This window comes from Gymnoscopelus braueri (genome assembly GCF_963280865.1).
Source record: "Gymnoscopelus braueri genome assembly, chromosome: 14".
Classification (NCBI taxonomy): Eukaryota; Metazoa; Chordata; class Actinopteri; order Myctophiformes; family Myctophidae; genus Gymnoscopelus; species Gymnoscopelus braueri.
Genome location: NC_137619.1, coordinates 49,945,345 through 49,972,793, shown reverse-complemented (window position 1 = coordinate 49,972,793; position 27,449 = coordinate 49,945,345). Strand labels below are relative to the sequence as shown.

At 40.4% G+C, this 27,449-nt stretch overlaps 3 protein-coding genes across 4 annotated transcripts in view; 1 reads left to right on the top strand and 2 right to left on the bottom strand.

The window, feature by feature from the left end:
- The window catches only part of LOC308100179 (lysophosphatidylserine lipase ABHD12-like), a 39,514-nt gene extending 22,711 nt beyond the window's left edge, over positions 1-16,803 (bottom strand). The window contains exons 1-2 of the mRNA XM_080449129.1: positions 16,695-16,803; positions 14,859-15,066 (exon numbers count right to left, since the gene is read on the bottom strand). Coding sequence (XP_080305255.1) covers positions 14,859-15,064 — 206 coding nt within the window. The 5' untranslated portion in view covers positions 15,065-15,066; positions 16,695-16,803. The remainder of the gene's footprint in view (positions 1-14,858; positions 15,067-16,694) is intronic.
- Positions 16,804-17,709: 906 nt separating this feature from the next.
- Positions 17,710-22,129, top strand: gins1 (GINS complex subunit 1 (Psf1 homolog)). 2 transcript variants are annotated; one of them, XM_080450006.1, is made up of 7 exons: positions 17,710-17,900; positions 18,873-18,937; positions 19,079-19,177; positions 19,566-19,656; positions 20,488-20,604; positions 21,537-21,611; positions 21,996-22,129. In XM_080450006.1, exons 1-7 carry the CDS (start codon positions 17,826-17,828, stop codon positions 22,062-22,064), a joined length of 591 nt encoding a protein of 196 aa, XP_080306132.1. In that variant the 5' UTR covers positions 17,710-17,825; the 3' UTR covers positions 22,065-22,129. The 2 variants fall into 2 exon arrangements, with proteins under 2 accessions (XP_080306132.1, XP_080306133.1); XM_080450007.1 differs by lacking the exon at positions 21,537-21,611.
- Positions 22,130-27,244: 5,115 nt separating this feature from the next.
- The window catches only part of LOC308100684 (neurotrypsin), a gene marked incomplete at its 3' end in the record, with an annotated part of 56,428 nt that continues 56,223 nt past the window's right edge, over positions 27,245-27,449 (bottom strand). Inside the window, 1 exon segment of the mRNA XM_080449752.1 lies at positions 27,245-27,387. Coding sequence (XP_080305878.1) covers positions 27,245-27,387 — 143 coding nt within the window.

The window sequence follows — 27,449 nt, the reverse complement described above, 5'->3', positions numbered from 1 at the left end:
ACAGACAGACAGACAGACAATGTAGATCGGCACTTTTTTGTCAAAGACAGTTGACGTACTGTATATTGAAAAAGAACACACCAAGTACAGTACAGTGCAACTCTGGCACGCACTTTGAGAGAGCCTCTAGGTGTCTCTCTACTCTATCAATCACATTAAAGAGCTGGATCACACAGCTAAGTGCTTCCTGCCAGAATCCGGCCAATGGGAGTGAGCAAATTCACTCTACCTGCCGGGGATTCTGGGAAATCCTTCCCGCTTCAATGCATTTAGCTGATGACTGGTATGCACTATGCAGAGAGTTCAGGACACCATATAGAACAGGTCTGCAAACAAACATTATTTTATTAGCTATTATTCTATCGATTACTTTTTAAATTGAATAATTGTTTTTATTTCATATGTATATACCTGTATATACTTTTTTAATGGAATAGTTATTCCCATTAAATCTTTTTAATTGCATTTGAAGACAGTGTGCTGGAGTTTTTTCTTTCAAATGGATATATTGACATATCAATTAACCGCTATGTAATACATGGTCGCAACACGCTTATGACAATTGGGTTGCCATATTTTGTTTCACATTATTAGACAATTCCTGACTTCACACACACACACACACACACACACACACACACACACACACACACACACACACACACACCAGAGGTCAGTACGCAATGTCAACCACACAAATCATTGCCTCCAGTAGCAGGTTACTGGCTCAGTGCCTAGCTCAAGGGCACAAGGGCCTGACAAGCCAAGTCTGAGTGCGTTAATTTCAGAGAGAATCAAATAAGTCACATTCTGTTGGGAGTATTATGTGTTGATGCTTTCTCACAGTGCAGATTCTACGATGCTTGCTCTTGGCTCTGCTCGCTTTTTTTCCTGCTGATATTCTTTCTTATTGTTATTAATCACTGGGAGTGGGACTGTCATTTTTTATTTATACTGTATATAGTAGTGGTAAAGGACATTTACTTAAGTAAAATGTTTAGGTATTTGTACTTTACTTGAGTACTTCCAATTTCCAGTACTTTTACTTCTACTCCACTACATCTCAGAGGCAAATATTATACCGGTACTTTTACTCCACTACAATTATTTTGAAAACTTTAGTTACTAGTTACTTTGCAGATATAAATTATTATATTATAAAACATACATTAACCACTTTAGACCTATTTCATGCATTGGCTCTTTGAAAATAGCCAATCTACAAGCTTGCGACGCGTTGTAAGCTTGTAGATCTGCTATTTTCAAACATTTTAGTACTTTTACTTTTGGTACTTTACGTATATTTTGATGCCAATACTTTTGTACTTTTACTCAAGTAACATTTTGAACACAGGCCTTTTACGTAACAGAGTATTTTCTTATATTGTGGTATTGCTACTTTTACTTAAAGTTGTACAATGCAGATTAACAAATAACGATTTTTAGCAACCTCTGCTGGTCACTACCGTCACTGCATACAATTTCCGTAGTCCTCGATTACCCAGAATTCCATTTGTTTTCACCGGAAGCCGGAAGCGTTTCAAAAAGCGATCTTTTAATTGTTTTATACTATCTGCGGATCGTTTCTCTTAGCCAGTGGAGCATTAGTTACCATGAGCTGTGCTTTCTTTTTCTGTTCTTTTTCGATCTTCCAATCCTACATTCTCTTAAAATCAGCGTGAGGTTCCTTTTTGTTATTAGCGCGGTAGTTCCTGGCCAAACAGGAAACCGTTGCGGTAGTTCCTGGCCACGGCCAGATGACGTCATTTTCCCGGGAAAGTCCCCCCCGGTGGGTGTTGTGAAACTTTTGCCACTCACAAAAGATATACAATTTAACTTTAGTTTTGTTGAAAACTTTACCTAGTATTACTTTAAAGGGATTACACCATGAATTAAAAAAAAAAAAAAAAAAAATTAATATCATATTGTTTATGTCCCTCAAACGTTTTTTAAAAGGTTTGAGCCTAAATCAAGCGTCAGATATACTCATTCCAACTAACTTCTCTCTGGCTTATAAAGCACTTTCACCTGCAATACCACATTGTCCTGTTTGGCACGGGGCGCTATTGAGCCAGTTGGTATGCATGTTTTCTCCTGGTTCTGTGTGGAAAAAGTAAAAAAATAAAATAAGAAAAAAATAAGAAAAATTTAAAAATAAAAAAAACGGGAGGAATTTTTCCTGACGTGACGTCACGTCACGTCAGGGACCAAATCAGTTTGGCCTGTTTTGATACCAATTTACAGAAAACCCTTGCTGTGAAAGCCCGAGTGTTCAAACTGGGGTATTTTTGGGGATAGAAGAGAGGTAGGGGAGACCAAAAACACACAAAAAATAAGAAAAAGTTTAAATTCATGGTGTAGTCCCATTAAGTAAAACATTTGAGTACTTTTTCCACCACTGGTATATAGCAGACAAGAGGTCCCCCAAGGCCACAACCTTTTCTGGATCAGGGCCCACTTGTAAATCTCAAAAGCGCTCGTTCGACAACAAGCTCAACAAGTAAAATTGGTATTGCATAAACCGGCGTGGCATGCATTCCCAGTTTGCATTGTTCCAGGGTAGCTTTTCAGTTATTTGTATGACAATTAAACACTTCATGACCGTGACAGCCTTCCTAGTCAGAAGAGGAGCTGAGAGATCCAGCAAACTGTTCAGTCACACTGACTAGTGGACACATGCATGTACTGCATGTACCGTCCACTTCATTCAGTGCACTTTACTAAACATTTTAAACTTTTTGTGTCTGGGAGTGTGGTTCATCTCTTTAACACATTCAATGCGGGAACGTATCTGTGCCATTTTAGATTTTAGGTATAACCATTATTTTATACTTTGGCTATTCGAAAATAGCAGATATACAAGCTCATGAGCTTGTAGATCTGCTTTTTTTTTTCGTGAAATTTGTGCAAATACTTGAATATATATATATATATATATTTTTTTTTTAAAGGGACATTTTTTTACTCTTTGCTTCTGGGGGTACCTGGAACAAAATATCTAAATATCAGCGGTTCTAAACATAATTCATGTCAAGGGCCCCCAAAATGTTATGCATTTGGCCGCGGACCCCCATCTCAAAATATTTTGTGATAGGGACCCCCCCCCCCCAGAAGCAAAGATTTGAGTTAAGATAATTAAATTAAAAAAAATGTATATTCAAAGATTTGCACAAATTGTCACGATCTTTCAAAAATAGCAGATCTACAAGCCGCGCTATGAGCTTGTACAGTATATCTGAGCTTGTACAGTATATCTGCTATTTTTTAATAGCCAAATAAATCTAAAATGACACAGATGCGTTCCCGGATTGAATGGGTTACGGCAGACTGACTTTAGCCTCAACAAGTCAGCAGTGACGCCTTACTTCTAACCTCATTTTCCTTCCTCATCAGCCATCTGTTGAGAAGAGGAACCAAAACAAGCACACAACATAAGAGCACACAGCAGAGAATAGCTTTAAACACCTTAACTCGATATACTTAGTTGACTGGAGTCCCCCAGGGCTCTACATTAGGTCTTTGAATACAAATATATATATATATTTTTTAAACAACATTTTTCACTCAAATCTTTGCTTCTGGAGGTTCCTGGAACAAAATATTTTACAGATGTTTGCTTAAAAAATATATAGATTTCAAAGATTTTGAAAAATCTACAGATCTACAAGCCCATAGCTTGGTATGAGCTTGTATATCTGCTATTTTTGAAAAGCCAAGGTATTATCCCCTCCCCCCACACACCCTGTCCAGGTCACCCTGAGAGCCGGGAGCCAGTTGCACCACCTCACACTAAGTTCAAACTTAGCCTAGTTATAGCTTAAATGGCTTTTTAAAAGCCATTTAAGCTATAACTAGGCTAAGTTTGAACTTAGTGTGAGGTGGTAAAACTGGCTCCTGTGGTCACTGCTGGGATCAAACCTAGCTCCTTCCCCTACTCTACTCCCACTTTGGCGGGCGGCAGTGTCTCAGGGTGTAAGAGTGGCCACTAGGGAAACGGAAGGTTCCCGGTTCCATCCCCATGCTATCCCCTGGGTTAGTGTCGGAAGTGTCCTTCAGCAAGACACTGAACCCCTAACTGCTCCTGATGAAGCAGGTCTGTGCCTTGCGTGGCTTCCTGTGCGAGTGGGTGAATGTGATGCACATTGTAAAGCACTTTGGACAAAGGCACTATAGAAAAGCACCAGAATAACCATTTCTCTTCCCACAAAACCCCTTGGCGGTCCACCAACAACACCATTAGGTTGAAGTTGCCACAATCGTCAGTTTGCTTCTTTGGAATATGTTGAATTCCTCCTCTCAAGCATTGTTAATGTAAATACTGTGCAACGATGTTTGGTGACTTTACTGAACTGCTGCCTAATCTGTATGGACTCTGACTGTGTAGTTATTGTTGGTGGTTTTAACACCCATGCTGACACACCGCAGGACAAAGGGACTAAAGAACCGTGTTGTTCTTGATAACTATGGACTGACTCAGCATGTGACGCAGCACGTGCGCGAACACACACACACACACACACACACACACGCACGCACACACACACACACACACACACACACACACAGAGTCTGGACTGAGGCCAAAATCCACACTAAGATGTTTTTGTTTGATCATCTCCAAGGGTGTGAATATTTTCTACGTTGTGGTAACTGATACTGCCCTCACTGATCACTCCTGTTTTATGTGAGTTTGCTATCTATCTATCTACAGCACAGTACCTACAGTAGCTGAGACAACGATCTCACAATGAGGGAATGTAGTGGGTTAGATGGGGAATAACAAGGCTATTGAGTGTTCTTCTTTCATTGCCGCCGATGAGCAGTGTTATTCTATGAGTGTGGCAAACTGACTCATTACTCAAAAATAATACTGTCATTCTGTATTTCTGTGGATGAGTGTCAATCACACAAAAATACATTGTCATCAATTATCACTGTTATTCTTATCAACGGGGAGATTTTAGAACAAACAGACTCTCTGTTCTGTAAATACAAATAACACACTTCCTCTTTCCCTAAGATTGTTAAATTATCTACGGTACGGTACACGTACAGTATATGTATGTATGTATGAAGTAGGTGCGTAAACAGGTATATGTGCACACCTACTGTATGTATGAACATACTGTATAGGGTTATGCTACACAAATAAAGTTGAATGACAATTGGTGTGTAGAATATAAGTGTAAAAGAGTGGAGCACAACTGAAGCCAAACAAACAAACGTAAACCTACAAGCTCACAATGCGTTGCGTTATTTTCATCAAATATAGTGTGTGTAGACTGTAGAAGGAAAAAAGGAGCGGACCAAGTATAGAGCCCTGGGGTACCCCGGATAACTAAGCATTGATTGATTGATTGATTGATTGATTGAAATTTTTATTAGGCAAAAGAATGTAAAACAACACAGTTACATTTATAATGCTTTTGTCTAAAAGGTCCGGCCAAAAAAGTCCTTGCGGACTTGTTTCATATAGCTGGTTAAAAAGTAATGGTGAAATGGTAATGTATCAAACAACATGTTTATATGAAGACAAAAATACTAGCAGTTGGTCGTGTCGATACGCTGACGCTCAGCAACACGTTTTGGAAAACGGTATTTAAACCATTAAGACCGATTCTAAAAATGTCTTCTAAATCCTAACAGTTTTCTGAAAACTTTTGTTGCTACATCAGTGGCACTGGTGCTCAAACGTTGTCAAGGACCCCCAAAATGATATGTATTTGGTCGCCGACCCCCATCTCCAAATATGTTGTTCCAGGGACCCCCAGAAGCAAAGATTTGAGTTAAAAATGTTGGCTTTTAAAAATATATAATATTCAAAGATTTGCACACATTTTCGCGATTTTGTTCCGTTATCACTGACAAATTATAAGATATATGTGAAGTAAATGACCGTTATATGGTAAACCCCACCTCTGGCACGGAACTGAAAACAAACATTACATCAATGTAGACTCACTTGCCATTCAGTACAGTGCTCGGAATTGTCTGCAGTTCCTGGGTGGCCAACAACACCACAAAACACTACCCTAAACAGATCTACAAGCTCAGAATGCATTGTGGGCACGCTGTGAGCTTGTAGATGTACCATTTTCTGCGAAGGGATTTGGTGTAGAGATGAGGGGGCCAAGGACGGAGTGTGTGCGTGTGTGTGTGTGTGTGTGTGTGTGTGTGAGAGAGAGCATGTGAGAGAGCGTGGGTGTGTGTGTGTGAACCTGAACTGTAACCCAATATAAGCCCTGATATTCTATCCTACCCGCAGCGCAAGTCGGTAATTTTTAATCAGCTTTGTGTAGAAGTGTTCAGACACAATGTGTGTGTGTGTGTGTGTGTGTGTGTGTGTACTGTTCAGACACACACTGTACAGTACCTGCATGTGTCTGTTTACAAGCTGTTAGAATACGGGTACACACAAAACACTGTTAATTGACCATAACTGTGACTGCAGTGCAGACTGACCAGAGACAAAAGTGTCTACCTGCTCACAGTAGGCTGCTAAACCTCTAGCCAAGTCAAAAACCTTGGCCTAGTCATGGACTCAAGACCTACATTTAAACTCAAGTACTCACATTTTTAAGTAAAATTTCTGTCCGGAATTCAAAATTTACTTGAGTAATAGCACAAAAGTATTGGTATCAAAATGTACTTAAAGTACAAAAAGTAAAGTACTCATTATGCAGAAGGTCCCATTTCCCAAGTTTTCAAATGTATAACATTCATAAAACCGGAAGTCCCACCGGAAGGCTGACTTCCGATGGGGCACATTCAAGACAATCACGTTGCATAGTGTTCTGTCACTATGAACATCATATAAAAAGGTAAGAAAAACGTTGGGCAAAATTCTCCTTTAAGAGAGTGCAGTTACAGTATGCCTGGTACACCTCTCAGTTCTCTTAACCATGTAAGTCCTATGTACTCCAATACGATGAAACAAGAATGAAATAATCACTCTTATTTGTATGACAATCGTCAACTAAAATGTCATAATGGTGACAGCTCTAATGTGAACAGCATCAATGCAGTCCAGGTTCAGTCACATGTCATGTGTTGGAAATAAGCTCAGGGCAGCAGGTGTACAATACCTCTGTTAACCCATTAAGAACTGGAACGCATCTGTGTCACTTTAGATTTCTTTGGCTATTCAAAAATAGCAGATATACAAGCTCATAGCGCGGCACCGCGCTATGAGCTTATAGATCTGCTATTTTTGAAAAATCTTTCAAAAAACTTCAGGTCTTAATGGGTTAAAGCACTATCTGTCTCTCCTTCCCCGTCTCCCTCTCAGCTTTCCTACACTCTGTCTCTCCTAGGCTGTCCCCATTTCAGATGTCCTGTGTCTCTCCTACGTTGTCTCCCTCTCAGCTTTCCTAGTGCCTGCCTGTCCTATAAAGATATAGTTTTAAAAAAGTCTAGAGGAGGACAGTGTTCACACCAACGAACGATACAAAAATACAATGGTGAACGATAGTTATAGTTATCTTTATAGTTATAGTGCTCAGTGTGAACACTATAAATAGTGTGAGACCGGGAGAAGCATCCGTGTAATTTTTAGATTTGAGCTGAAAAGCGTTATTTTACACTTTGGCTATTCAAAAAGAGCAGATATACAAGCTCATAGCGCGGCACCGAGTGCTGCGCTATGAAACTTTGAAATGAATATGAATTTTTGAAAAATCTTGAACTTTTGTGCAAATCTTTGAATATATATATATATTTTAAGCGAACATTTGTTCGCTCAAATCTTTGCTTCTGGGGGGTCCCTGGAACAAAATATTTTGAGATGGGGGTCCGCGGCCAAATACATATACATTTTGGGGTCCTGGACATGAAAAAGTATGAGAACCACTGACATATAGTACATACGTTTTTTCAAAACACATATTTCAAAACACAGATTCTACATTTTGTAGAATCTGCCTCGGGTCTTAATGGGTTAAACTGTCTCCATCTCATCTTTCCAACTGTGTGTCGCTCCTACGCCGTCTCAGCTTTGAGCTTGCCTACTGTGTCTCTCCTACGCAGTCACCGTCTCAGCTTTCCTGTTGTGCGTATCTCTTACACGGGGCAGTCGTAGCCTAGTGGGTAGGGAGGCCGTCTGGGAAGCAGACGGCCCCCGGCCAAGACATTTAACCCCTGACTGCTTTCCGAGACGCTCTGGCCCCCGTAGGGTTCCACTGCTCCTGATACTTAGTATGGGTCTACATGCAGATACCTAATTTCACTGAATATCTCTGCTGTCGGGCAGAAACCAGCTAACTCCAAAATGTTTATTTTTCAGGAAATGAAGTTAGGAGGTTTTGTTCATCATTGATAAGAACAGCTGAATGGACCTCCAAGCTCACAATGAGGTTGGAGGTCAAAAGGGGGTGGAGCCTGGAGTCAGCAAAACGAGCTAACTCCACCACTCTTTGGTGGAGTTAGCTGGTTTAGCAGAAAGTTTGAGGATCCAATGGAGTTAGCTGGTTTTGTCAGAAGCGCTTTTTAATACTTTTCATTGGTTCAATATCTTTTTAATCTACACACATACGTAAAGGGTGTTCATTGTTCAATAGCACTGATTTATGGAAAATTTTTGTTAGCTGGTTCCTGCCCGACAGCAACGATATGCAAGTATAGTGACAAATACCGCAAGGGAGTGCGAACCAGATTATTGTTACACTTGCCTCCTGTCAAGGGAAGAGTGTGCTAAAATGTATAATCTCTCTCTCCCTCCCCATTAAAGGTAGAGCAGCTACTTCTTAAAAAGTAAGAACATGGAAAAACTGTTTGTGTGAGTACATGTGCAGCGCATGGCCTTGGACAGTGTGCCAGTCATGACTGGGACAGACATGACCTCTGACCTGTTACCGTCTGACATGAGCGCTGAGCTGGCCTCAGTCAGCCTGCTGTGAAATAATGAGAACGCACGCGCGCACACACACACACACACACACACACACACACACACACACACACACACACACACACACACACACACACACACACACACACACACACACACACACACACACACACACACACACACACACACACACACACACACACACACACACACACACACACACACACACACACACACACACACACACACACACACACACATACATCCCCGGGCTGTCCTTGACAACCTTCCATAGTTGTCTCCTCAGCAGTCAAATGGGACTAAACTCATCTAAGTGCAAAACATCCCCCCCCCCTGCCCTCCTTTTTCTTCTTCTCCCTTTCTGAAAAAACAACAAAAACGATGGCGCTAAGACACTAATCTCACCCTCTTCTTTACACCTAAACCTGTGATGTGACAACAGCGTTAATTCTCGATTGTGTTATTATTTTAAAACCCATTAAGACCTGAGGCCGATTCTACAAATCCGATTCTAAATCAGTAGTTTCAAGATTCAAGATTTTTTCAAAATAAATAAAAAAATATAGCAGATGTACAAGCTCGCAGCGCAGCACGAAGTGACGCGCGGCGAGCTTGTATATCTGCTATTTTTTAATAGCCAACGCTAAGATCTAAAAATACAGATGCCTTCCCGGTTTTAATTGGTCAAATTGAGCTAAAAACTAAAACTGGATGTGAAAAAAAGTCACTTGTTCTTGGTCTAAATGGGGGTCGTCTGCATTCATTGCTGTGCTAATGTCTATTACTGTACATGACAATACTCTAATGATACTGTATTTTTTTGTATCACTGGTGCTGTTTACTATTGATACCGCATCTTTTATCATTACTATTAGCATATTGTTGCAACTCTCAGGCTGTATCTGTATCTGTGGTTAATACGTCTGTGCTGCCTGGCAAGTGAATTTCCGCTGTGGGATCAAGAAAAGTCTAAAACTAGACTTTAGACAAAAAACGAACACTAACTGAAACTCCCTCAGCTTTCCTAAAGCTTGTCTGTCTCTATAACTTTAACTGCTACAACTTCTTGAATCTTGAATTGGGCATGATGATTAATAGGCCAGCGTTTTGGGAAATCTACAAGTTCACAATGTCTCGTGTTGCGATTCGTTGTAAGCTTGTGGACCGGCTATGTTCAAAATAGGGCTTGAGTGGTCAAACAATAAAAACTAAACTTCACACTAGCAAACCCACTCGTGAATCTAACTGAAACTAGACTGAATTGAAAACAAACATTTGAAATGAAATGAAATTAAACTATAATGAACTAGCTCCAACACATCTTACAATATACCCTTCAAGACAAAAGAAAGGACTTTCAGTGGGCCTTCTGAGTTCCCCCTTCAGTTCAGAAGATTTTTTATCCATTTCCTGAAAATATTTTGGTTTCTGCCCGACAGCAGAGCGATACAACCAACAAACCCAAAAGTAGCACTCAACTCCAGTCAGAGCCCCAAAATGAGAACCAAAAGACACAGAAAATCACTCCTCCCATTCCTAACATGACACCTTACGATGAGGGCTGTGTGTGTGTGTGTGTGTGTGTGTGTGTGTGTGTGTGTGTGTGTGTGTGTGTGTGTGTGTGTGTGTGTGTGTGTGTGTGTGTGTGTGTGTGTGTGTGTGTGTGTGTGTGTGTGTGTGTGTGTGTGTGTGTGTGTGTGTATTTACGTCACACATAAAGAGCCTAAACAATAATGAGTGTTTAGAAAGTACATTGTAATGTAAACTGGAGTGATACTCCCCTACAAGTCTTGTCTAGTGAAACCTCTTGTATAACACACATAAACGCACACATACACCCACAAACAGCAGGTCAGCTAGCTTTCATCACAACATGAATAAACCATTAATAAAGCCTCATGGGGCCTCATGGTTCTACCAGGCTGGTTCTTCAAGTTTAGGAGAAGTATGTTCTGAGTCACTGCCTCTCAACCGGGGCCCACCAGGGGTCCAAATGGACAGTTCCAATTAATTTGGTTTCACTTGTAGAGTTAGATTAACACTGAGGATTTCACACACCTCAGATTGGGGTTCAAGTTTAATTTAGTGATTTTTAGCAACCTTTTACATTTCAAGAACCCCGCCCCAACCCCCGTTTCAATATACAGACCACAACTGTATGCTTTATAAGACACTCAATGGTGTTGTTATTATCATAAAGTAAAAACAAATGATCAAAGCACAAACAGCCATGGGACTGAAACTGAATGTTTACCTTCGAGCATCATGACATGTAAAGGACATTACAGTAGCCACTGAATCAGTCATAATTCACATGAAAACACAGCATCAAGGGGCAGAAATGCCCCCACAAATCTTCAAATACCCCCAAAATCTGACACAAATTGCTCCAATATATTCTGCTCTGCATATTGTATTTACAGCATTAAAACAAGAAATGGAAACTTTCGAAACTAGAAAAAGTGCTACTCGGAGCATAGGTCTCCGCCAGGTCAGGTACGTTATTGTGGCCTCTTGGTGGCGCTATAATAGACCAATGTGAAAAGGGTGCCATTTGTTCAAGGGCTTTTCACTGCAATCGGACACTGCATTCATGATTTGAGGCATTTTGTTCCAAAAATGTGTTTTGCAAAATTAGACTTGCTGGTGGCGCTATAACAGGCCAATGTGAAAAGGGTGGCATTTCTTCCTCGGCCTAATAGAAATGTATGTGTGAAATTTCACGGAAATCGCAAGCTGCGTTCATGATTAGATTGTTGTTCAAAACGGACCGATCCTGCAAACTTTGGAAGCCAATCTTAGGCAATCAGGATGGAATATGGGAAATCGGATAAATCCGTGTTGATCACATGACTATAGAGATACTGTGTATCGATTTGTGTGATGTTTGGACAAAATCTGTAGGAGTAGTATCAATAAATGTGTTTTGCACATATCGGCCTCCTGGTGGCGATATAACAGGCCAATCTGAAAATTGGGCCAGAGGTTCTGAATTGGCATCCAGGGAGTGTGCGTGCAGTTTCGCAGCGGCCGGGCCAACGGTGCCAGAGATTAGCTGCTAACCGGACGGACAGGATGTACGGACAGACGGACAGAGGGTAAAACATACTCTCTCGCCATGCCTTTCGGCCTGGCGGAGACAACAACAGTAAAATCCTTAGTATTAAATGGATAGTTCACCCCCAAAATGACTTTTCTATCGATTACACACCCCATGGAGACTTGAATTCATGGAGATATTTTTGTTTTTGTCCTAAGCCAATAATTTGATGACTGGCGGCGGCTCCGGTAGGAGACTCAAAATGTAAAATCAAATTATTGGCTTAGGAATGCAACAAAAACTAAAACAATCTCTATGAATTCAAGGCTTCATGGGGTGTGTAACTGATAGAAAATAAGCTGTTTTTTGGGTGAACTATAACTTTAACGTTTTTAATTTAAAGTGACTCTGAGAGTGTACAAATGCATTTGAACCCGGTTGGGTCCATTTGGTTCCATTTGCACTTAATAATTAATTTGCTGTTGTTGTTTATTTGTTCCATTTAGATAGCATTAACCACTTGATATGGATGCTGAAGCATCCATATTCTTGGGCGAAGAGATCCGGTGTAGTCCGGAAAAAAACGGTCCAACTAAAGTACAATTTGCAACTCAGGTCCGTTTCACTCAGAACAGAGGGTTTAGGTGGTTAACAACTTCATTCCATCTCTACTTAGTATAATTCCATTTAGTAGGCTTAGTATTCATTTACAGTAACGCTGAGAGGGTACCAAATGGAACCAAATGGACCGTAAATAGAGTTAAATTAAGACAGAGGATTTTACTGCCTAATGCGTGGATTTAAGACCTAATTCCAGACACTGAGTGACTGTGTTAAGCAACCAGACCCAGCGGGTCAGCACACCTAATGGCACTAATGGGATTATTATGGTCTGGACCAGTGGTGTAAAGTAACTAAGTACATTTACTCAAGTAGTGTACTTAAGTACAATTTTGAGGTACTTTTACTTTACTGGAGTATTTCCAATTGTCTATACTTTTACTTATAGCTCACAACGCGTTGTGAGCTTGTAGATCGGCTATTTTCAAACATTTTAGTACTTTTACTTTTGGTACTTTAAGTACATTTTGATACCAATACTTTTGAAACTAAGTAACTTGTAACCAGACTTTTACTTGTAACAGAGCACTTCTACATTGCAGCATTGATACTTTTACTTAAGTAAAACATTTGAGTACTTTTTCCACCACTGGTCTGGACTGACTATTGGGTTGCCAGCCGTGCCTTGAAGTAAAGGAATCGTCCCTTATGTGGACACTGTATCCCTCATTGAACTGATAAGGGACAGACACAGCGTGTTGTTGAGAATTGATCTTTAATCAATGACCCATCTTACAAGCTCTAACAGCTCATATACATATACTATAATATAGGTTGTTTTTAACCACTTAAAACCAGTCTAGACTTAGTAAGCTGGAGTTGAACTTGGACCACTTTTTTCTGTCTACACCAAGTCAAAAATAGCCGATCTATGAGTTTGTAGATCGGCTATTTTTTGGCTAATGTTTCCCCCCCAGAATATAGATGCTGGGGTTCGAGTGGTTATAACAGAAAGACTGTACATATATACAGTAGTAGGCATACAGCAGTGGTGGTAAATAAAGGACATAAAGGATACTTAATGAAGTAGTATTGATACTTCATAAAAGTATCAATACTGCAATGTAGAAATACTCTGTTAAAAGTAAAAAGTCCGCAATTCAAAATTGACTTGACTTTACTCATTATTCAGAATGTCCCATTTCACAAGTTTAAAACAAAAATCTTTTGAAATCTTTCGACGCATTGTGAGCTTGTAGATCTGCCATTTTCAAATGGCCGAAATGTATAGGGCTATGTAAGTGGTTAATGTATGTTTTGTAATAATAATCAAAATCTACAAAGTAACTAGAAACTGAAGTTTTCAAATATTGTAGTGGAGTAAAAGTAAAAGTACAGAAAATTGGAAATACTCCAGTAAAGTAAAATAAAAAATCACACCCAGTGTGAAGTGGGCGGTGTGGTCACAGTGGTCATCACAGTGATGGAAGAAGTGATGGAAGAAAAGTAATATTGTGGACCAACCATTGTACACCCCTAACTTAAAAAAACAATAAATGTGTTTTTTTTTTAAGTGCATAGTCCTATTTATAGGGCTATGCACATGTGTCATGTTTCACTAGCCAAGCACAGTCCTGAATAGACTGTGATTGGCCAATCACGGTGCAGGGTTAGGGGGGTACAATGGTGGCCAATCACAGCGCAGGGTTGGGGGGGTACAATGGGTGGGGGGGGTACAATGGTGGCCAATCACAGTGCAGCAAATGTCGATGTCCAAACCTCACATATAGGGGCGGTTTCACCGCCCAAAAATACCTCCAACTGTTACTTTAGTACAGTACTTAAGTAAATGTACAGTGAAACTGTATCTTTATCTGGGTGACCCTTAACAATAAGGTAAATAAACAGGTATATGGCAACCCATATATCACTCCCCGCATGAGAGTGATCGATCAACCTCCCCCCCCCCATGCATATATACACATAGATCAGTGGTTCTCAACCAGTGGTCCGGGGACCACCAGTGGTCCTTGGGGGGTTACCAGGGGGTCCCCAGCAAAATTTGTTAACATAGCGTCACAATCATTTTAACCACTTAGCTTTGGCTAAAAATAGGAGATATACAAGCTCATAGTGCTGCGCTATGAGCTTGTAGATCTGCTATTTTTGAAAAATCTTGAAAATGTGTGCATATCTTTGAATATATATATTTTTAAAGAGAACATTTTTAACTCAAATCTTTGCTTCTGGGGGGGGGGGGGGGGGGTCCCTGGCACACAACATTTTCAGATGGGTGGTCCGCAGCCAGATGTATATCAATCTAGGGGGGTCATTGGCATGAAAAAGGTTGAAACCCACTGATTCATACATTATACATAGATCTATGTTTACCTTCTGAAGGGTCTGCCCATCTTGATCTCGTCCTGGAGGGCTCCCGTCCCTGTCCCTGGGGGGATCTTCGGGGTTAACAATAACTGATCGGACCCAGCAGCAGCAGCAGCAGCAGTACCCGGACTCGGTTCGAGTCCCGCACCCTGCCTGCTGTGGTGGTGACAGTAGCTCAGGTCATCGGGGTCCGCGCTGATCCGCTGTCGCATCACTGGAGTCAGATGGAGCAGCGGTACCAATGAAAGAAGGGGGGAAAAACAAGCAAAAAAACACAGCAAAAATGGTGATCAATGTTATTGATCCAGGGGCTTCGGTTCGGTTCGATGCCGTTGTTGCCCGGTTCGGCGGTGATCGTATCGCTGTGTTAGTGGTTGTTGTGTTGTTGTTATGTAGTTACATTGTTACCACACTGTGTGTGTATTTTTGTGTGTGTTGTGTGTGTGTGACTGCATCTGATCTGCAGAGACCAGCTGATCACGTCAACAGCGAACCTCATTGGCTAGCCCGCCTAGGCCAATAAGAGATGAGCCGCAAAGCTTGACAAAAAAAAGAAAAGAAAGAAATGATCTACAAGCTGCCTGAAAGTTAGAGAGCTGTGAGCTTGTTCTGTCTGTAAATACTAATTATTAAGGGTTACTTGTTACCTTACAGGATGTAAAAGATTAAAATGCAGAGAGAAACAAATGACTTTTTGTGTGTGTGTGTGTGTGTGTGTGTGTGTGTGTGTGTGTGTGTGTGTGTGTGTGTGTGTGTGTGTGTGTGTGTGTGTGTGTGTGTGTGTGTGTGTGTGTGTGTGTGTGTGTGTAAATGCACAATTCTAAGTTAGATTCTCTCAGTTGCAATGTAACACAGCTATACACGTCATTTTTATTCCCTTTTAATTGTACATACATTATTTTGTTTTGATTGCATTGTTCCGATTTTGCTTTGGCAATGTAAAACATGTTTACTCATGCCAATAAATCCCCTTGAATTGAATTGTAAAGAACATAAAACATCTTTACTGAACGTTTACATAACGTTCCTAATCAGCGTAGCTTTTATTCTGAAGTCCATGAACGGAAGTCTTTGTCTCACTTTATATTACAAAAGTTTTAAACGAACCAATTTATTATGAAGCGGAAATTCCATGACAAAACAGAGTACATTTACAATTAGTTTTTATTTTACAAAAGGTACAGTGTTGGTGACTAACTACATTACTTATTTTCTATGATGATTGCGCTTGCGCCCTGACTGTCATATCAGTCATGGATGAAGTTCAACCTGGTGTTTGCTTTTTCTCCCTTTTTGGTCCGTACATCTACATAACCGTTCAGATTTCAGATATAAAGTTCTTACCTCATGGCCATGGATGTTAAAATTATGTACGGCTTCTCAAAAGTACCCGTATCTTCCGTATTATTCAATAGAAAGCATTTTAATCCAATTGGTGGCCATTTTCTCCGTATTTCTTGACATGCTTTCAACGACGCGGCCCTATCGGTTGGGAGGTGTACTGCATTCTGATACGTTATATAACTCTATGATAAAATGGACACCGATCGGATTAAAATGCTTTTAATTGAACAATACGGAAGATAAGGGTACTTCTGAGGGCCCGGACATAATTTTAACATCCATGGCCATGAGGTAAGCACTTTATAGTTTAAATCTAAACTTATGTAGATGTACGGACCAAATATGGAGAAAGTGCAAACACCAGGTTGTGTGAACCATGGCTAGCGTCAGTAGAACCTGTCTGACAACTTTTTGGTGCTAAAATAAACAAATGTCTAAAAAGAGACAGAAGACTGTACTACGCTTTAATTCCATAATGACTCAAAACGAATTCATTACCTTGAGATGTGAGACATTAGCTGATCGGCACAACATTGTTGTGATAAAAGTTGTATAGTTGTTGGTTGAGTAACACAACTAACCACTGCGTTTGACACAAGCAGTGTTGCCAGGTTTTGTGATAGAATAAAGCAACCAGGTCTATGGAAACAAGATCTAGTCCTTCCTTTGCCCTTTAAACATAATGATTACATTGGTTATTTTCAAAAAGATCTTGGGGAAGAAAAAAAAATGAATATTTTAAAAACATTTTAACACAAACCCCTGTCCCCGGTCCCTGGCACAACATATTTTCAGGGGGTCCGCAAACAAATACATGTTAATTTGGAGGTCCTTGACTTGAAAATGTGTGAGAACCCCTGGTTTAAACAACATTTAGGAAACAAGCCCCAAATAAGCAACTACACTTTAGAAACCAGCCCAAAAACCCGTAACCCGCAACAACAATAAATATACTAAGCAACTTCACAGAAAAACAAGCCAAAAGTCGCTTATAATAAGAGGACCTGGCAACACTGGACACAAATCCACAGTGTGTAACAACGGTTTGACACTCGTCAGCATCCGTAGTTTCCTGCTGATACACCGACATCTGCAACCTATCGAAATGTGTCTCAAGAGGCCAGGAATGCATTATTTATTTTTTGCATATTCTGTCTATTAGATCAGTCAGTGGTTCTCAACCTTTTCAGGTCTCAACGTAGCAGATCTACAAGCTCACAATGCGTCGCAATGCGACACGTTTTGAACTTGTAGATCTGCTATTTTCTAAAGAGTTTTATACATTTGAAACCTGTGCAATGGGACATTCTGCATAATGAGTAGGTTTTCCTTTTGGTACATTTTGATACCAATACTTTTGTACTTTTAAGTACATTTTTAATTCCGGACTTTTACTTGTAACAGAGTATTTCTACATTGCAGTATTAGCATCCTCCCATTTCGACGGGTCACAAATTCCGGTGTAACTCGTACGGTCACGTGATCACAACAAAGTTCCTGAAACGTCGCGGAGTTTTTTTGCCGCGAAAAACCTACAGTTTCCCCAGAAGTTTTTATTTAAAGATAAAAACGGGTTTAAACAGAAGAGGATCAGCTTGTAACTTAATTGAAACCTTCACTTCAGTCAGGATGTTTTGTGAGAAATCAATCGAATTGATCAAGGAACTCCATCGTATGGGTGATGGACAGCTGCCTGCGTTCAATGTAAGTGATCATGTTTGTTAGTGATCGATCAGTGGTGGAAAAAGTACTCATTTCTTACTTAACTTAAAGTACCAATATTGCAATGTAGAAATACTCTGTTACAAGTAAAAAGTCCAGAATTATATATACCTGCTATTTTTGAATAGCCAAATAAATCTAAAAATGACACACAGCTTCTCTGGTCTTAATGGGTTAAATCTAGCTGTAGTATACAACCCTCGTAGACGTATTTATGATTCTGACGTTTTCAATCTCAGAATCATAAATACGTCTACGAGGGTTGTATACTACAGTTAGGTTAAATCCAATGTTCTAGGACTTGTCCCATATCACAGGCAGAGAGATGTCACTGCCTTGTCTCACATAAGTTACTGTACTGATCTTCCAAACAGAAGTTGGGAATATTGTTTAAAATTCTACTGTGCAGCAGATCTCACTGCAAACACGTTTTGCTCCCCTGCATAAGTCAATGTATTGATTTGGATTGAGTGTGTCAATGGAGTTTAGTTTAGTTTAGCTTAGAAGCAAATAACCACTTTGTCTTATGGTTGTTTGTTTTGTACAGTTTGTTGCGTGTTGTTCTATGTCTAAAGGTGGACCACAGTGGAAGCAAGCTTTGACTTTTTAGTGTATAATTCACGTTGGCGTTTTCTACATGATGACATTGTTTGTGTTTTTTTTAAACTGCCAATAAAGTATTCTATTCTATAATCAGACACAAGTTACTGTCTGTTTATAATAATAAAACAAATGTACAATTACTGTCCCTCGTGTGTGTGTGTGTGTGTGTGTGTGTGTGTGTGTGTGTGTGTGTGTGTGTGTGTGTGTGTGTGTGTGTGTGTGTGTGTGTGTGTGTGTGTGTGTGTGTGTGTGTGTGTGTGTGTGTGTGTGTGTGTGTGTCCTATGTCCATGTTGGTATCAGGAGTTTGAGCAGTAATGTCAGAACTAATGTCAGACCTCTGCTCTTAACAGGAAGATGGAATCCGTCAAGTTCTGGAGGAGATGAAGGCCTTATATGAACAAAACCAAACTGATGTGTGAGCACACACACACACACACACACACACACACACACACACACACACACACACACACACACACACACACACACACCTATCGCTCTCTCACTCACACATACTGTGAAAAACAGTGACATTGTTTGTGTCTCTCTCTCATAGCAACGAGGCTAAATCAGAAGGCAGAACTGAACTCATTCCAACCATTAAGTTCCGTCACTGCTGTCTACTGAGGAACCAACGCTGTCTCACTGCTTACCTGTACGTATGGACCTGTCTGTCTGTCTGTCTAACTAGGATTTAAACCCTGTCTGAAAATTCACCTCACCCCCAGCACTCACCTCTTCAGACTACATCTCACCCCCTAGCACTCACCTCTTCAGACTCCACCTCACCCCCTAGCACTCACCTCTTCAGACTCCACCCTAGTTCCGTTTGGAACCTCACCATCCGCAATTAGCTCAGAGATGAGGTTCCACGGTGTCGAGCTCTGGGAGAGGTCGGGTTCGATTATGACCTTTTATTTGTAACAGTAATTACAAATAATTAATTTCTACATTGTAATTTCTACATTGTGGTATTGATACTTTTACTTAAGTACAAAATGTGAGTACTTCTCCCACTAACTGTGTATAATTCTGTATTCCAGGTATGACAGGCTTCTGCGTATCAGAGCGTTGAGGTGGGAGTACGGCAGCGTCCTGCCTCCTAACATCCGCTTCCACATGTGTGCTGAGGAGGTGAGCCCACGTCTCCTTTCCTACCTCCTACTGAGGGGGCCTTACTAAAACAACAGGGGGTCCTGGACCCCTAGGAGGTCCTCAGAGTTACTACAGGTGGCCCCTGTAGTAATTCTTTTTTTTACAATAACCACTTGAACTCCCAGCATCCCTATTCTGAAGGGAACATTAGCCGAAAATAGCCGATCTACAAGCTCTCAACGCCTCGTAGATTGGCTATTTTCGGCAAAGAGGTTTGGTGTAGAAAAAGAGAAGACCAAGTAAAGTTTTGCGGTTTTAAGTGGTTAAATGTCTGAAATTACACATGATAAACTAACAAAAAAACATTAATTTACACAACACTGATGAAAGTGTCTGTCAAACAAGTCTATGAAGCTATCTATGAAATCTATGACATTTCTTAAAGGGATAGTTCACCCCCAAAATGACTTTTTTTTCACCCCATGGAGACTTGAATTCATTGATATATTTTTTAAGACAATAATTTGATGACCGTCAGTGGTTCCGGTAGGAGACACAAAGAGTCTCCTTCGTTTCTCCTATCATCGGTCCGCTGGTCATCAAATTATTGGCTTAGGAATGCGACAAAAACAAAAATATCCATGAATTCAAGCCTCCATGGGGTGACTAATTGATAGAAAAAAATATTTTTTTGGGTGAACTTTCCCTTTATCTGCAACACAGTTTTATACAAGTAGTGGGGGTCCCTGCTTCATTTCTCTATCAGCTAGGGGGTCCTAGGCCTGAAAAAATCATAAGACAATGATTAAAATGGGAATGTAAGACCTATTTATAACACTTTTGAAGAAATACAATTTTGTGTTCTCGTAGTTGGAGTGGTTCAACCAGTACAAGAAGTCTCTGGCGGGGTTCATGAGGTCCGTAGGGGGAGAGGAAGGACTGGACATCACCCAGGACATGAAACCTCCAAAGAGTCTCTACATCGAGGTAAGCAAGTGGTACAAGAAGTCCTCAAGGTTAGACAAGAGCCCATTAAAACCGGCAACGCATCTGTGTACTTTAACCATTATTTTATACTTTGGCCCTGGAACAACATATTTTGAGATGGGGGTCCGCGGCCAAATACATATCATTTTGGGGGTCCTTGACATGGAAAAAGTTTGAAAACCACTGATATAGCAGCAATAGTTTTTCAGAAAAATGAAGACATTTGTTGAGACATTTGACAGTTACAAATGTTCGCTTTACAAAATAGATATTCAAAGATTTGCACACATTTTCACAATAGCAGATCTACAAGCTCATTGCATTCTTAACAGTGTGGTCAAGGTTTATCTTGTGTAAATAAAAAACATATCAAATAGCAGCAGATATCAAACAATGGGACTGAATCTACCATTTAAAGGTCCTATGTGGCCATCTAGTGGCCACATTGAATAACAGCAGGTTAAAAAGTGCTGTTATAAAACTCACCTTCTAACCCACTGTTCTAAAGTATGTAAATTAATCTTAAAAACAGCGATTGATGGAGTTACACTAGCTCTATATTATATAGTATAGAATAGTTTTTTTTTTTTTAAAGTTCTTTATTGTAATAGTAATTACTGCCATAAAGTGTTTGTTCGGTAACTGGGGTCTCCTCCAGAAAATACATGTTAAAGTCACCAATTTGATCTAATCAGGAGAGAGAACTCTGAAAGGATACAGGATAAACAAGTGATGACACTAATAAATAAAATTGGAACTGGAATACTATACGATTGAAGCTGATAAATGTCTACTTATTAAAGAGACGGGGAGACCCCTGTTATTACTCAACAAACCATCTATAGCAATGAATAGTCACAATACAGAGTACCTAGTTTTCACACACAATTTGCTGCACCTTTTTAATGAAAACTTGTTCCTGTTGTCCACAGGTGAGGTGTTTAAAAGATCACGGCGAGTTTGAAATAGACGATGGAACCATTATTCTGCTGAAGAAAAACAGCCAGGTAAACTTTAAACTGATCATTCTGATGAGTTATGTATTGATATCATAATGGATTAAAGCAAAGTAATATCATGTTGTTAGGCCAAGTCCTACCCCCCCCCCCCTAGAATTAATGTATTTTATTGCTAATCTTAAACTAACTCTAATAACCGAAAAAATCTACCAGCTTACTGCAACGTGTTGTAAACTTGTAGATGGCCTGTGGTTGGTGCGTGACATGCTTTTATGAAGACATGCTGGCTACTATGGAATCCAAAGCCAACTGAGAACTTTAATCCATGCATCCTATAGATATAGAGTACATTGTGATTCTGTCTACTGTTTCTTACCTTCCTGGGTTTAATTAAGTGTCTTCTCAGCTCATGAATTTTTATTTTTCCCACAGCACTTCCTGCCTCGGTGGAAATGTGAGCAGCTGATTCGTCAGGGTGTCCTGGAGCATGTGATGTCATGATGAGCTGGCGTTACACGGACAGATGTTTCCCTGGCAAATTGTTGATTTTGAAATATTAATAATAATAAAATGAAAATATGAACAATACTATGTTCCTATTCGTTTATGCAATGTCTGATGAAAGCAGTAACTGTACTGATAAGACCCAATTATTGATATGCCAGTCTCAAGGTTTTCGTCTGAATAGTTAAGACTCTGATTTCATTTCGGGAGGTGTTTCCCTGGGGGAAGAGGGGTAGTCGGTGATCCTGGGGGAACCATCAACCCTGGAGACAAAACACATGGTCAAAGATCAGCCCTAAAATCACAGGGAATTACAAGCAGTGGTGGAAGTAATCTGAATGTTTTACTTGAGAAGAAAAATACCACAATGTAGAAATGCTCTGTTACAAGCACTGTAAAAGTCCTGTATTAAACATTTTACTTGAGTAAAAGTACCAAAGTATTGGATTTAAAATATAGTTAATGCAATGTGAGAGTGCGGACTAGCTGACACAAACTCAGGACTCCTGAATCGCTGCCCTCCACTCCCTCCTGTCCAGCATCAGGGTCTGAAGCTCTGCAGTGTTGCTAGCTCTGCTGACACACCGCTACGTGTGTGCTCTTCTTTCCCTTCCTGGCTGTACCTTGGGTTGGCTCCCATAGTGTCAGTTTGCTCACCACCAGTTCCGGGTGCGTGACACAGTGCCCTGCCAGCCTCATCCTTCTCTCTCTGACCTTGTCTGTGACCCGTGGGAGGCCTTCGTAGAGGTCCACGTTCCTGATGTGGTCCTCCCATGTGACATCTAGTGCCATATAGCATTCTTGTGTAGACTCCATCCGGGGCCTTTTCCCTGCTGTGCTGTTAAGGTCCATGTCTCGGCCCCATACAGCAGCACCGACTCCTCCGTAGCTACGAACAGCCGCCTCTTGAGGTCTTCTCCCATGTCATATTTCCACACTCTCCTCATTCCATGTATAGGGAATTCCAGGCAAGTGCCCTCCGGACCTTCAGATCCTGTTTCGTTGAAACAGTCCAGGCACCGAGATATTTGAAAAGTACCAACGGTAAAAGTAATCATGTAGAATGTCCTATTTCACAAGTTTTCAACATATTTCATTCATTATATTTGGGTATTATGTTTATTGAGTCACTTATCATTAAATTCATCCAATCAGAGAGGTACTGCCAGCTGATAGGGCCAGATGTGTTTGATTTAGTTAAACTTTTCAGTTTTGGCCCTCCATTTATCAAAGTTGCGCAGACCAAATTATGGGCGTACACCGAGATCACCGCAATTGTCAGGATTTATCAATCTATCGTGACTTTGACGAGCATATACGGCACACTCAGATTATTCAAAATGATTCCTAAAATATACTTAATACTGAAAGTAAAAGTAGCCTACTTATTTAGCAGAATGTCCCATTTCACAAGTTTCCAAGGTATAAAAATGCTTTAAAAATGGCAGATCTACAAGCACGTCTCACATATTTTGACTCACAGACTATTACAGTCTTGTGGCTTATAGTATTAAGCTTGTGAAGGTATCTCTTGCGATGTGTTTTTAGCTTGTAGATCTGTCACCTTTTGTCAAGCGAGTGTACATGATGCATCAGCAGCCTGCAGGAAGAGGCACGTTGCAATAAAAAACATCCCAGAACCAAGTGTGTTTGCAGCTCTGTCTTTATTTCATAGTTTCATAGTGGAATGTGAGCTGGTCAAAAAGCGGACTCTACGATGGGCGGCAACCCAGCAAGGATGTTTTTTTTCTTCTAAATAAATATAAATCATATGAGGATTGCCCTGGATGATGCTGACAATCACGCTGCAAACGTGAACACAAATAACAGAGCTCAGAAATACAGTATAAATTGCAGGTGCTGTATGAAAAAAAAAAATAACAGCACACTTTGTGCATACGCATATAAGCATCACAAATAGTGGTTTAATACTGACAAGAGCCAAATTACAACTACTCACATTTCTGCCTCCCAACCATCCGCAGAGCTTCAGCGAGCACGGCGGTGTTACGGACAAATTGGTGACCTGACAATCGCGTGACCATCTTGTGGACATCACAATTTAGAATGCAGGCATTTAGCAGACACTCTTTATACAGAGTGACTTACAGTAAGCAAGGTAAACACCAGTGGTGGAAAGTAACTAAGTACATTTACTTAAGTTCTGTACTTAAGTACAATTTTGAGGTATTTGAACTTTACTTGAGTATTTCCAATTTCCAATACTTTAACTTCTATTCCACTACATCTCATCTCAGAGGCAAATATTTTACTTTGACTCCAATACAATTATTTGAAAACTTTACTAGTTACTTTGTAGATTATGATTATTATTACAAAGCATACATTAACCACTTCAGCCCTATATTTCGGCCATTTGAAAATAGCCAATCTAGAAGCTCAGAATACGTTGCGATGCAACGCATTGTGAGCTTGTAGATCTGCTATTTTCAAAAGATTTTTATACATTTGAGAACTTGAGACATTCTACATATTGGGGAATATGGGACATTCTACATATTGAGTACTTTTACTTTTGGTACTTTAAGTACATGTTGATGCCAATACTTTTGTTCTTTTACTCAAGTAAATTTTGAATTCCGGGCTTTTACTTGTATTTCTATATTGCAGTATTGATACTTTGACTTAAGTAATTTACTTTTTCCACCACTGGTAAACACATACATCAAATGCAGAGAGACAGTGTAGTGCCTCAGTAAACTATAGGATCACAGGTAAACCAAGAACCTAGCATCAGTCTAACAGTATAATATCAAAACATAATCTGTACATCGAATCTATACAAATTATAGGATGCTGGGTCAACAAATGAACCTGGCATCTGTCTGAACTAACATGCCGTCTAAAATTACATTTTAACCTTTGCATAAGACTGCATGGTCTTCGCGTAACATCAATGTCGGAAACATAAATCACTGCTGTTTGTTTATAAACCTAGTGGCCATTGGTTCTCAAAGTGGGGTCCGGGGACCTTGGGGGGGTTCCAGAGGGTCCGCAGCAAAATGTGTTAACATAGCATCACAATAATTGTAACCACTTTTTATACTTTGGCTATTCAAAAATAGCAGATATACAAGCTCATAGCGCGGCACTGAGTGCCGCGCTATGAGCTTGTATATCTGCTATTTTTGAAAAATCGTGAAAATGTGTGCAAACCTTTGAATATATATATTTTTAAAGCGAACATTTGTAACTCAAATCTTTGCTTCTGGGGGTCCCTGGAACAAAATATTTTGAGATTAGGGTCCGCGGCCAAATACATGTAATTTTGGGGGTCTTTGACATGAAAAAGTTTGAGAACCACTGCTTTAGGCCACGTATTGCCTAAGACCTCACTGTGCGCTATTTAAGTCGCACAAGATGGTCACAGAATTTGAGCGTCGTAATTTGGCACAAGGAGTGTCGCTTGTGGGAAATCAATGATAAAGCGGTGAGCATGTGCTCAGTCAAACAGACTTCATTTCCCAGAAGGCTCTCTGTGCCACATGTACTGTACAAAGCCGTTCAACAGCCAACAAACTCCATTATTATGATTTATGCATTTACACACGACCGGCAAAACAGAATTCTTGCTTATTGTAGCACGTTATGCCATTCTTAGGAGAGGATAAAACCTCATCGACAGCCAATAATGTCTTTTGTGTCTTTCTGTGTGAATCCAACCATTCTCAATCTTAGCAAGTCCTTTTTTATCGATATTTAACGATTTATCAATTTAACCTGTAGTGTTGATTAAGAGCGAGAGACAGAATTGAGAAGGATTTTGTGACGCATGCAAACCTGGAATGTTCATTTGAACAATATCACATTGTAGTAAAACTCAATAAGTTCTGTTACTGTACAAATACAACGCCGTACCACAAAAAAATACACTCCATCCACGGCACTTTTTCAAGGCATAAGAGCCTCATTTCTCCCATCACGACCACTGACCGTCACTGGCTTTGGCCTCTAGCGTGAAACTAAAGCATTTACAGGTGAGCCAGTGTGACTGGTTGGCATGCATTCTAGTGCAAACGTCACTCACATTGGCCGTCTGTCTTTATGTCTTTTTTGTATTTGGAACACTGGTGCATTACATGCACTCATACCATAAGTAGCCAAAAATCCACACGTTTAAAACCACTTAAAGCCCTAAATACTTACCCCTGGGGTCTATACTAGACCCTCTCCTGTTTTCAGCCCACGCTAAATAACTTGTCTGCTATTTTCACTGAATGTTCACCCATGCTAGGGTTCAAGTTGTTTAAAGGAGCACTTTTTCAACCTCATCTCCATATAATTGGTCCTCACTAATGCTCGTTATAAGATTGGCACCATTTCTGTGGACAGTTCACCAGTGAACCACTGACGATGGGGATTCCTTAAGCTAATAGAGAACTACAGCCTATCTTTTCCTGGAAAAGTTAACATGCTGAAATAGAAGCCATTGTTCTTGCATTAATACAAATAATAATAGTTAGAAATCTTGTTTGAAATGACCACACCTGCCTACCGATTAAGTCACTGGTAGGCAGGTTTCTGAACTGTCCACACACAGCCCTCCTCTGAGACACAGAGAAAGCAGACAGAAATGTCATTATGAGTGCCATCTTACAATGAGCATGAATGAGGACCATTTATACTGTATGAAGATCAGGTTGAAAATGGTGAAGTGCTCCTTTAAGTCATATACAGTGCTATTTACAAGCATGTCCATGTTAGGGAGGGTAGAGAATGAAGTAATGAAGAGTTCCAGTTGGATGTGCAACTTTCACTGAGTCTAGGAGGCAGAAACAAGGTACCTCAGGCTGCTTAACTTTATGAACTAATTGTTCTTAACTTATAAATAAAAAATCCACTGGAAATCTTCATTAAGAACCCATGGCGGACGTAACTTCAGGGTTGGCCTACAAAATGGCATCATCCCTCTAACGCTCAATAGCCACAATCCCAATACTCAGACGTCCATCCTCGTGTCCTCCACTTGTGTCGTTTCCTCGTGCCTTAGCTCCGCCTCCGAGTGAGTTAGAGTCATTTTGAAGCGACGGCGATAACTATGACATCACATCACACAGCTGTGGATCACCGGAGCACTCTCGTCATGTGAGGAGGACACTTTATCTGTCACGCATTCTGCCCAAAAAACTTCCGCAAAGGAGAAATGAACGATACACTTAATGCATCTTTCTCCCTCCCGATGCTCGCTCCAAGCAGCTTTGGGAGCCTCCTCTCTCCTCTATCTCGGCTCCTCCAAAAGCAAAATGAAGCTTCTGGGACGTGATTGATTTCACCAGGTCACGCTGGAGGATAGAGGAAGCTAAGGAGGCAGAAATATGAGTATTGGGAATTTGGCTTATTTTGTCTCCCCAAGCCCCGCCC

Excerpts from the sequence above, each read along its gene's own strand:
- gins1 (XM_080450006.1), top strand. The coding sequence starts at position 17,826 with ATGTTTTGTGAGAAATCAATCGAATTGATCAAGGAACTCCATCGTATG. Across the intron at positions 17,901-18,872 it reads GACAGCTGCCTGCGTTCAAT|GAAGATGGAATCCGTCAAGT; the intron begins GTAAGTGATCAT and ends TGCTCTTAACAG. Across the intron at positions 20,605-21,536 it reads CAAAGAGTCTCTACATCGAG|GTGAGGTGTTTAAAAGATCA; the intron begins GTAAGCAAGTGG and ends TGTTGTCCACAG.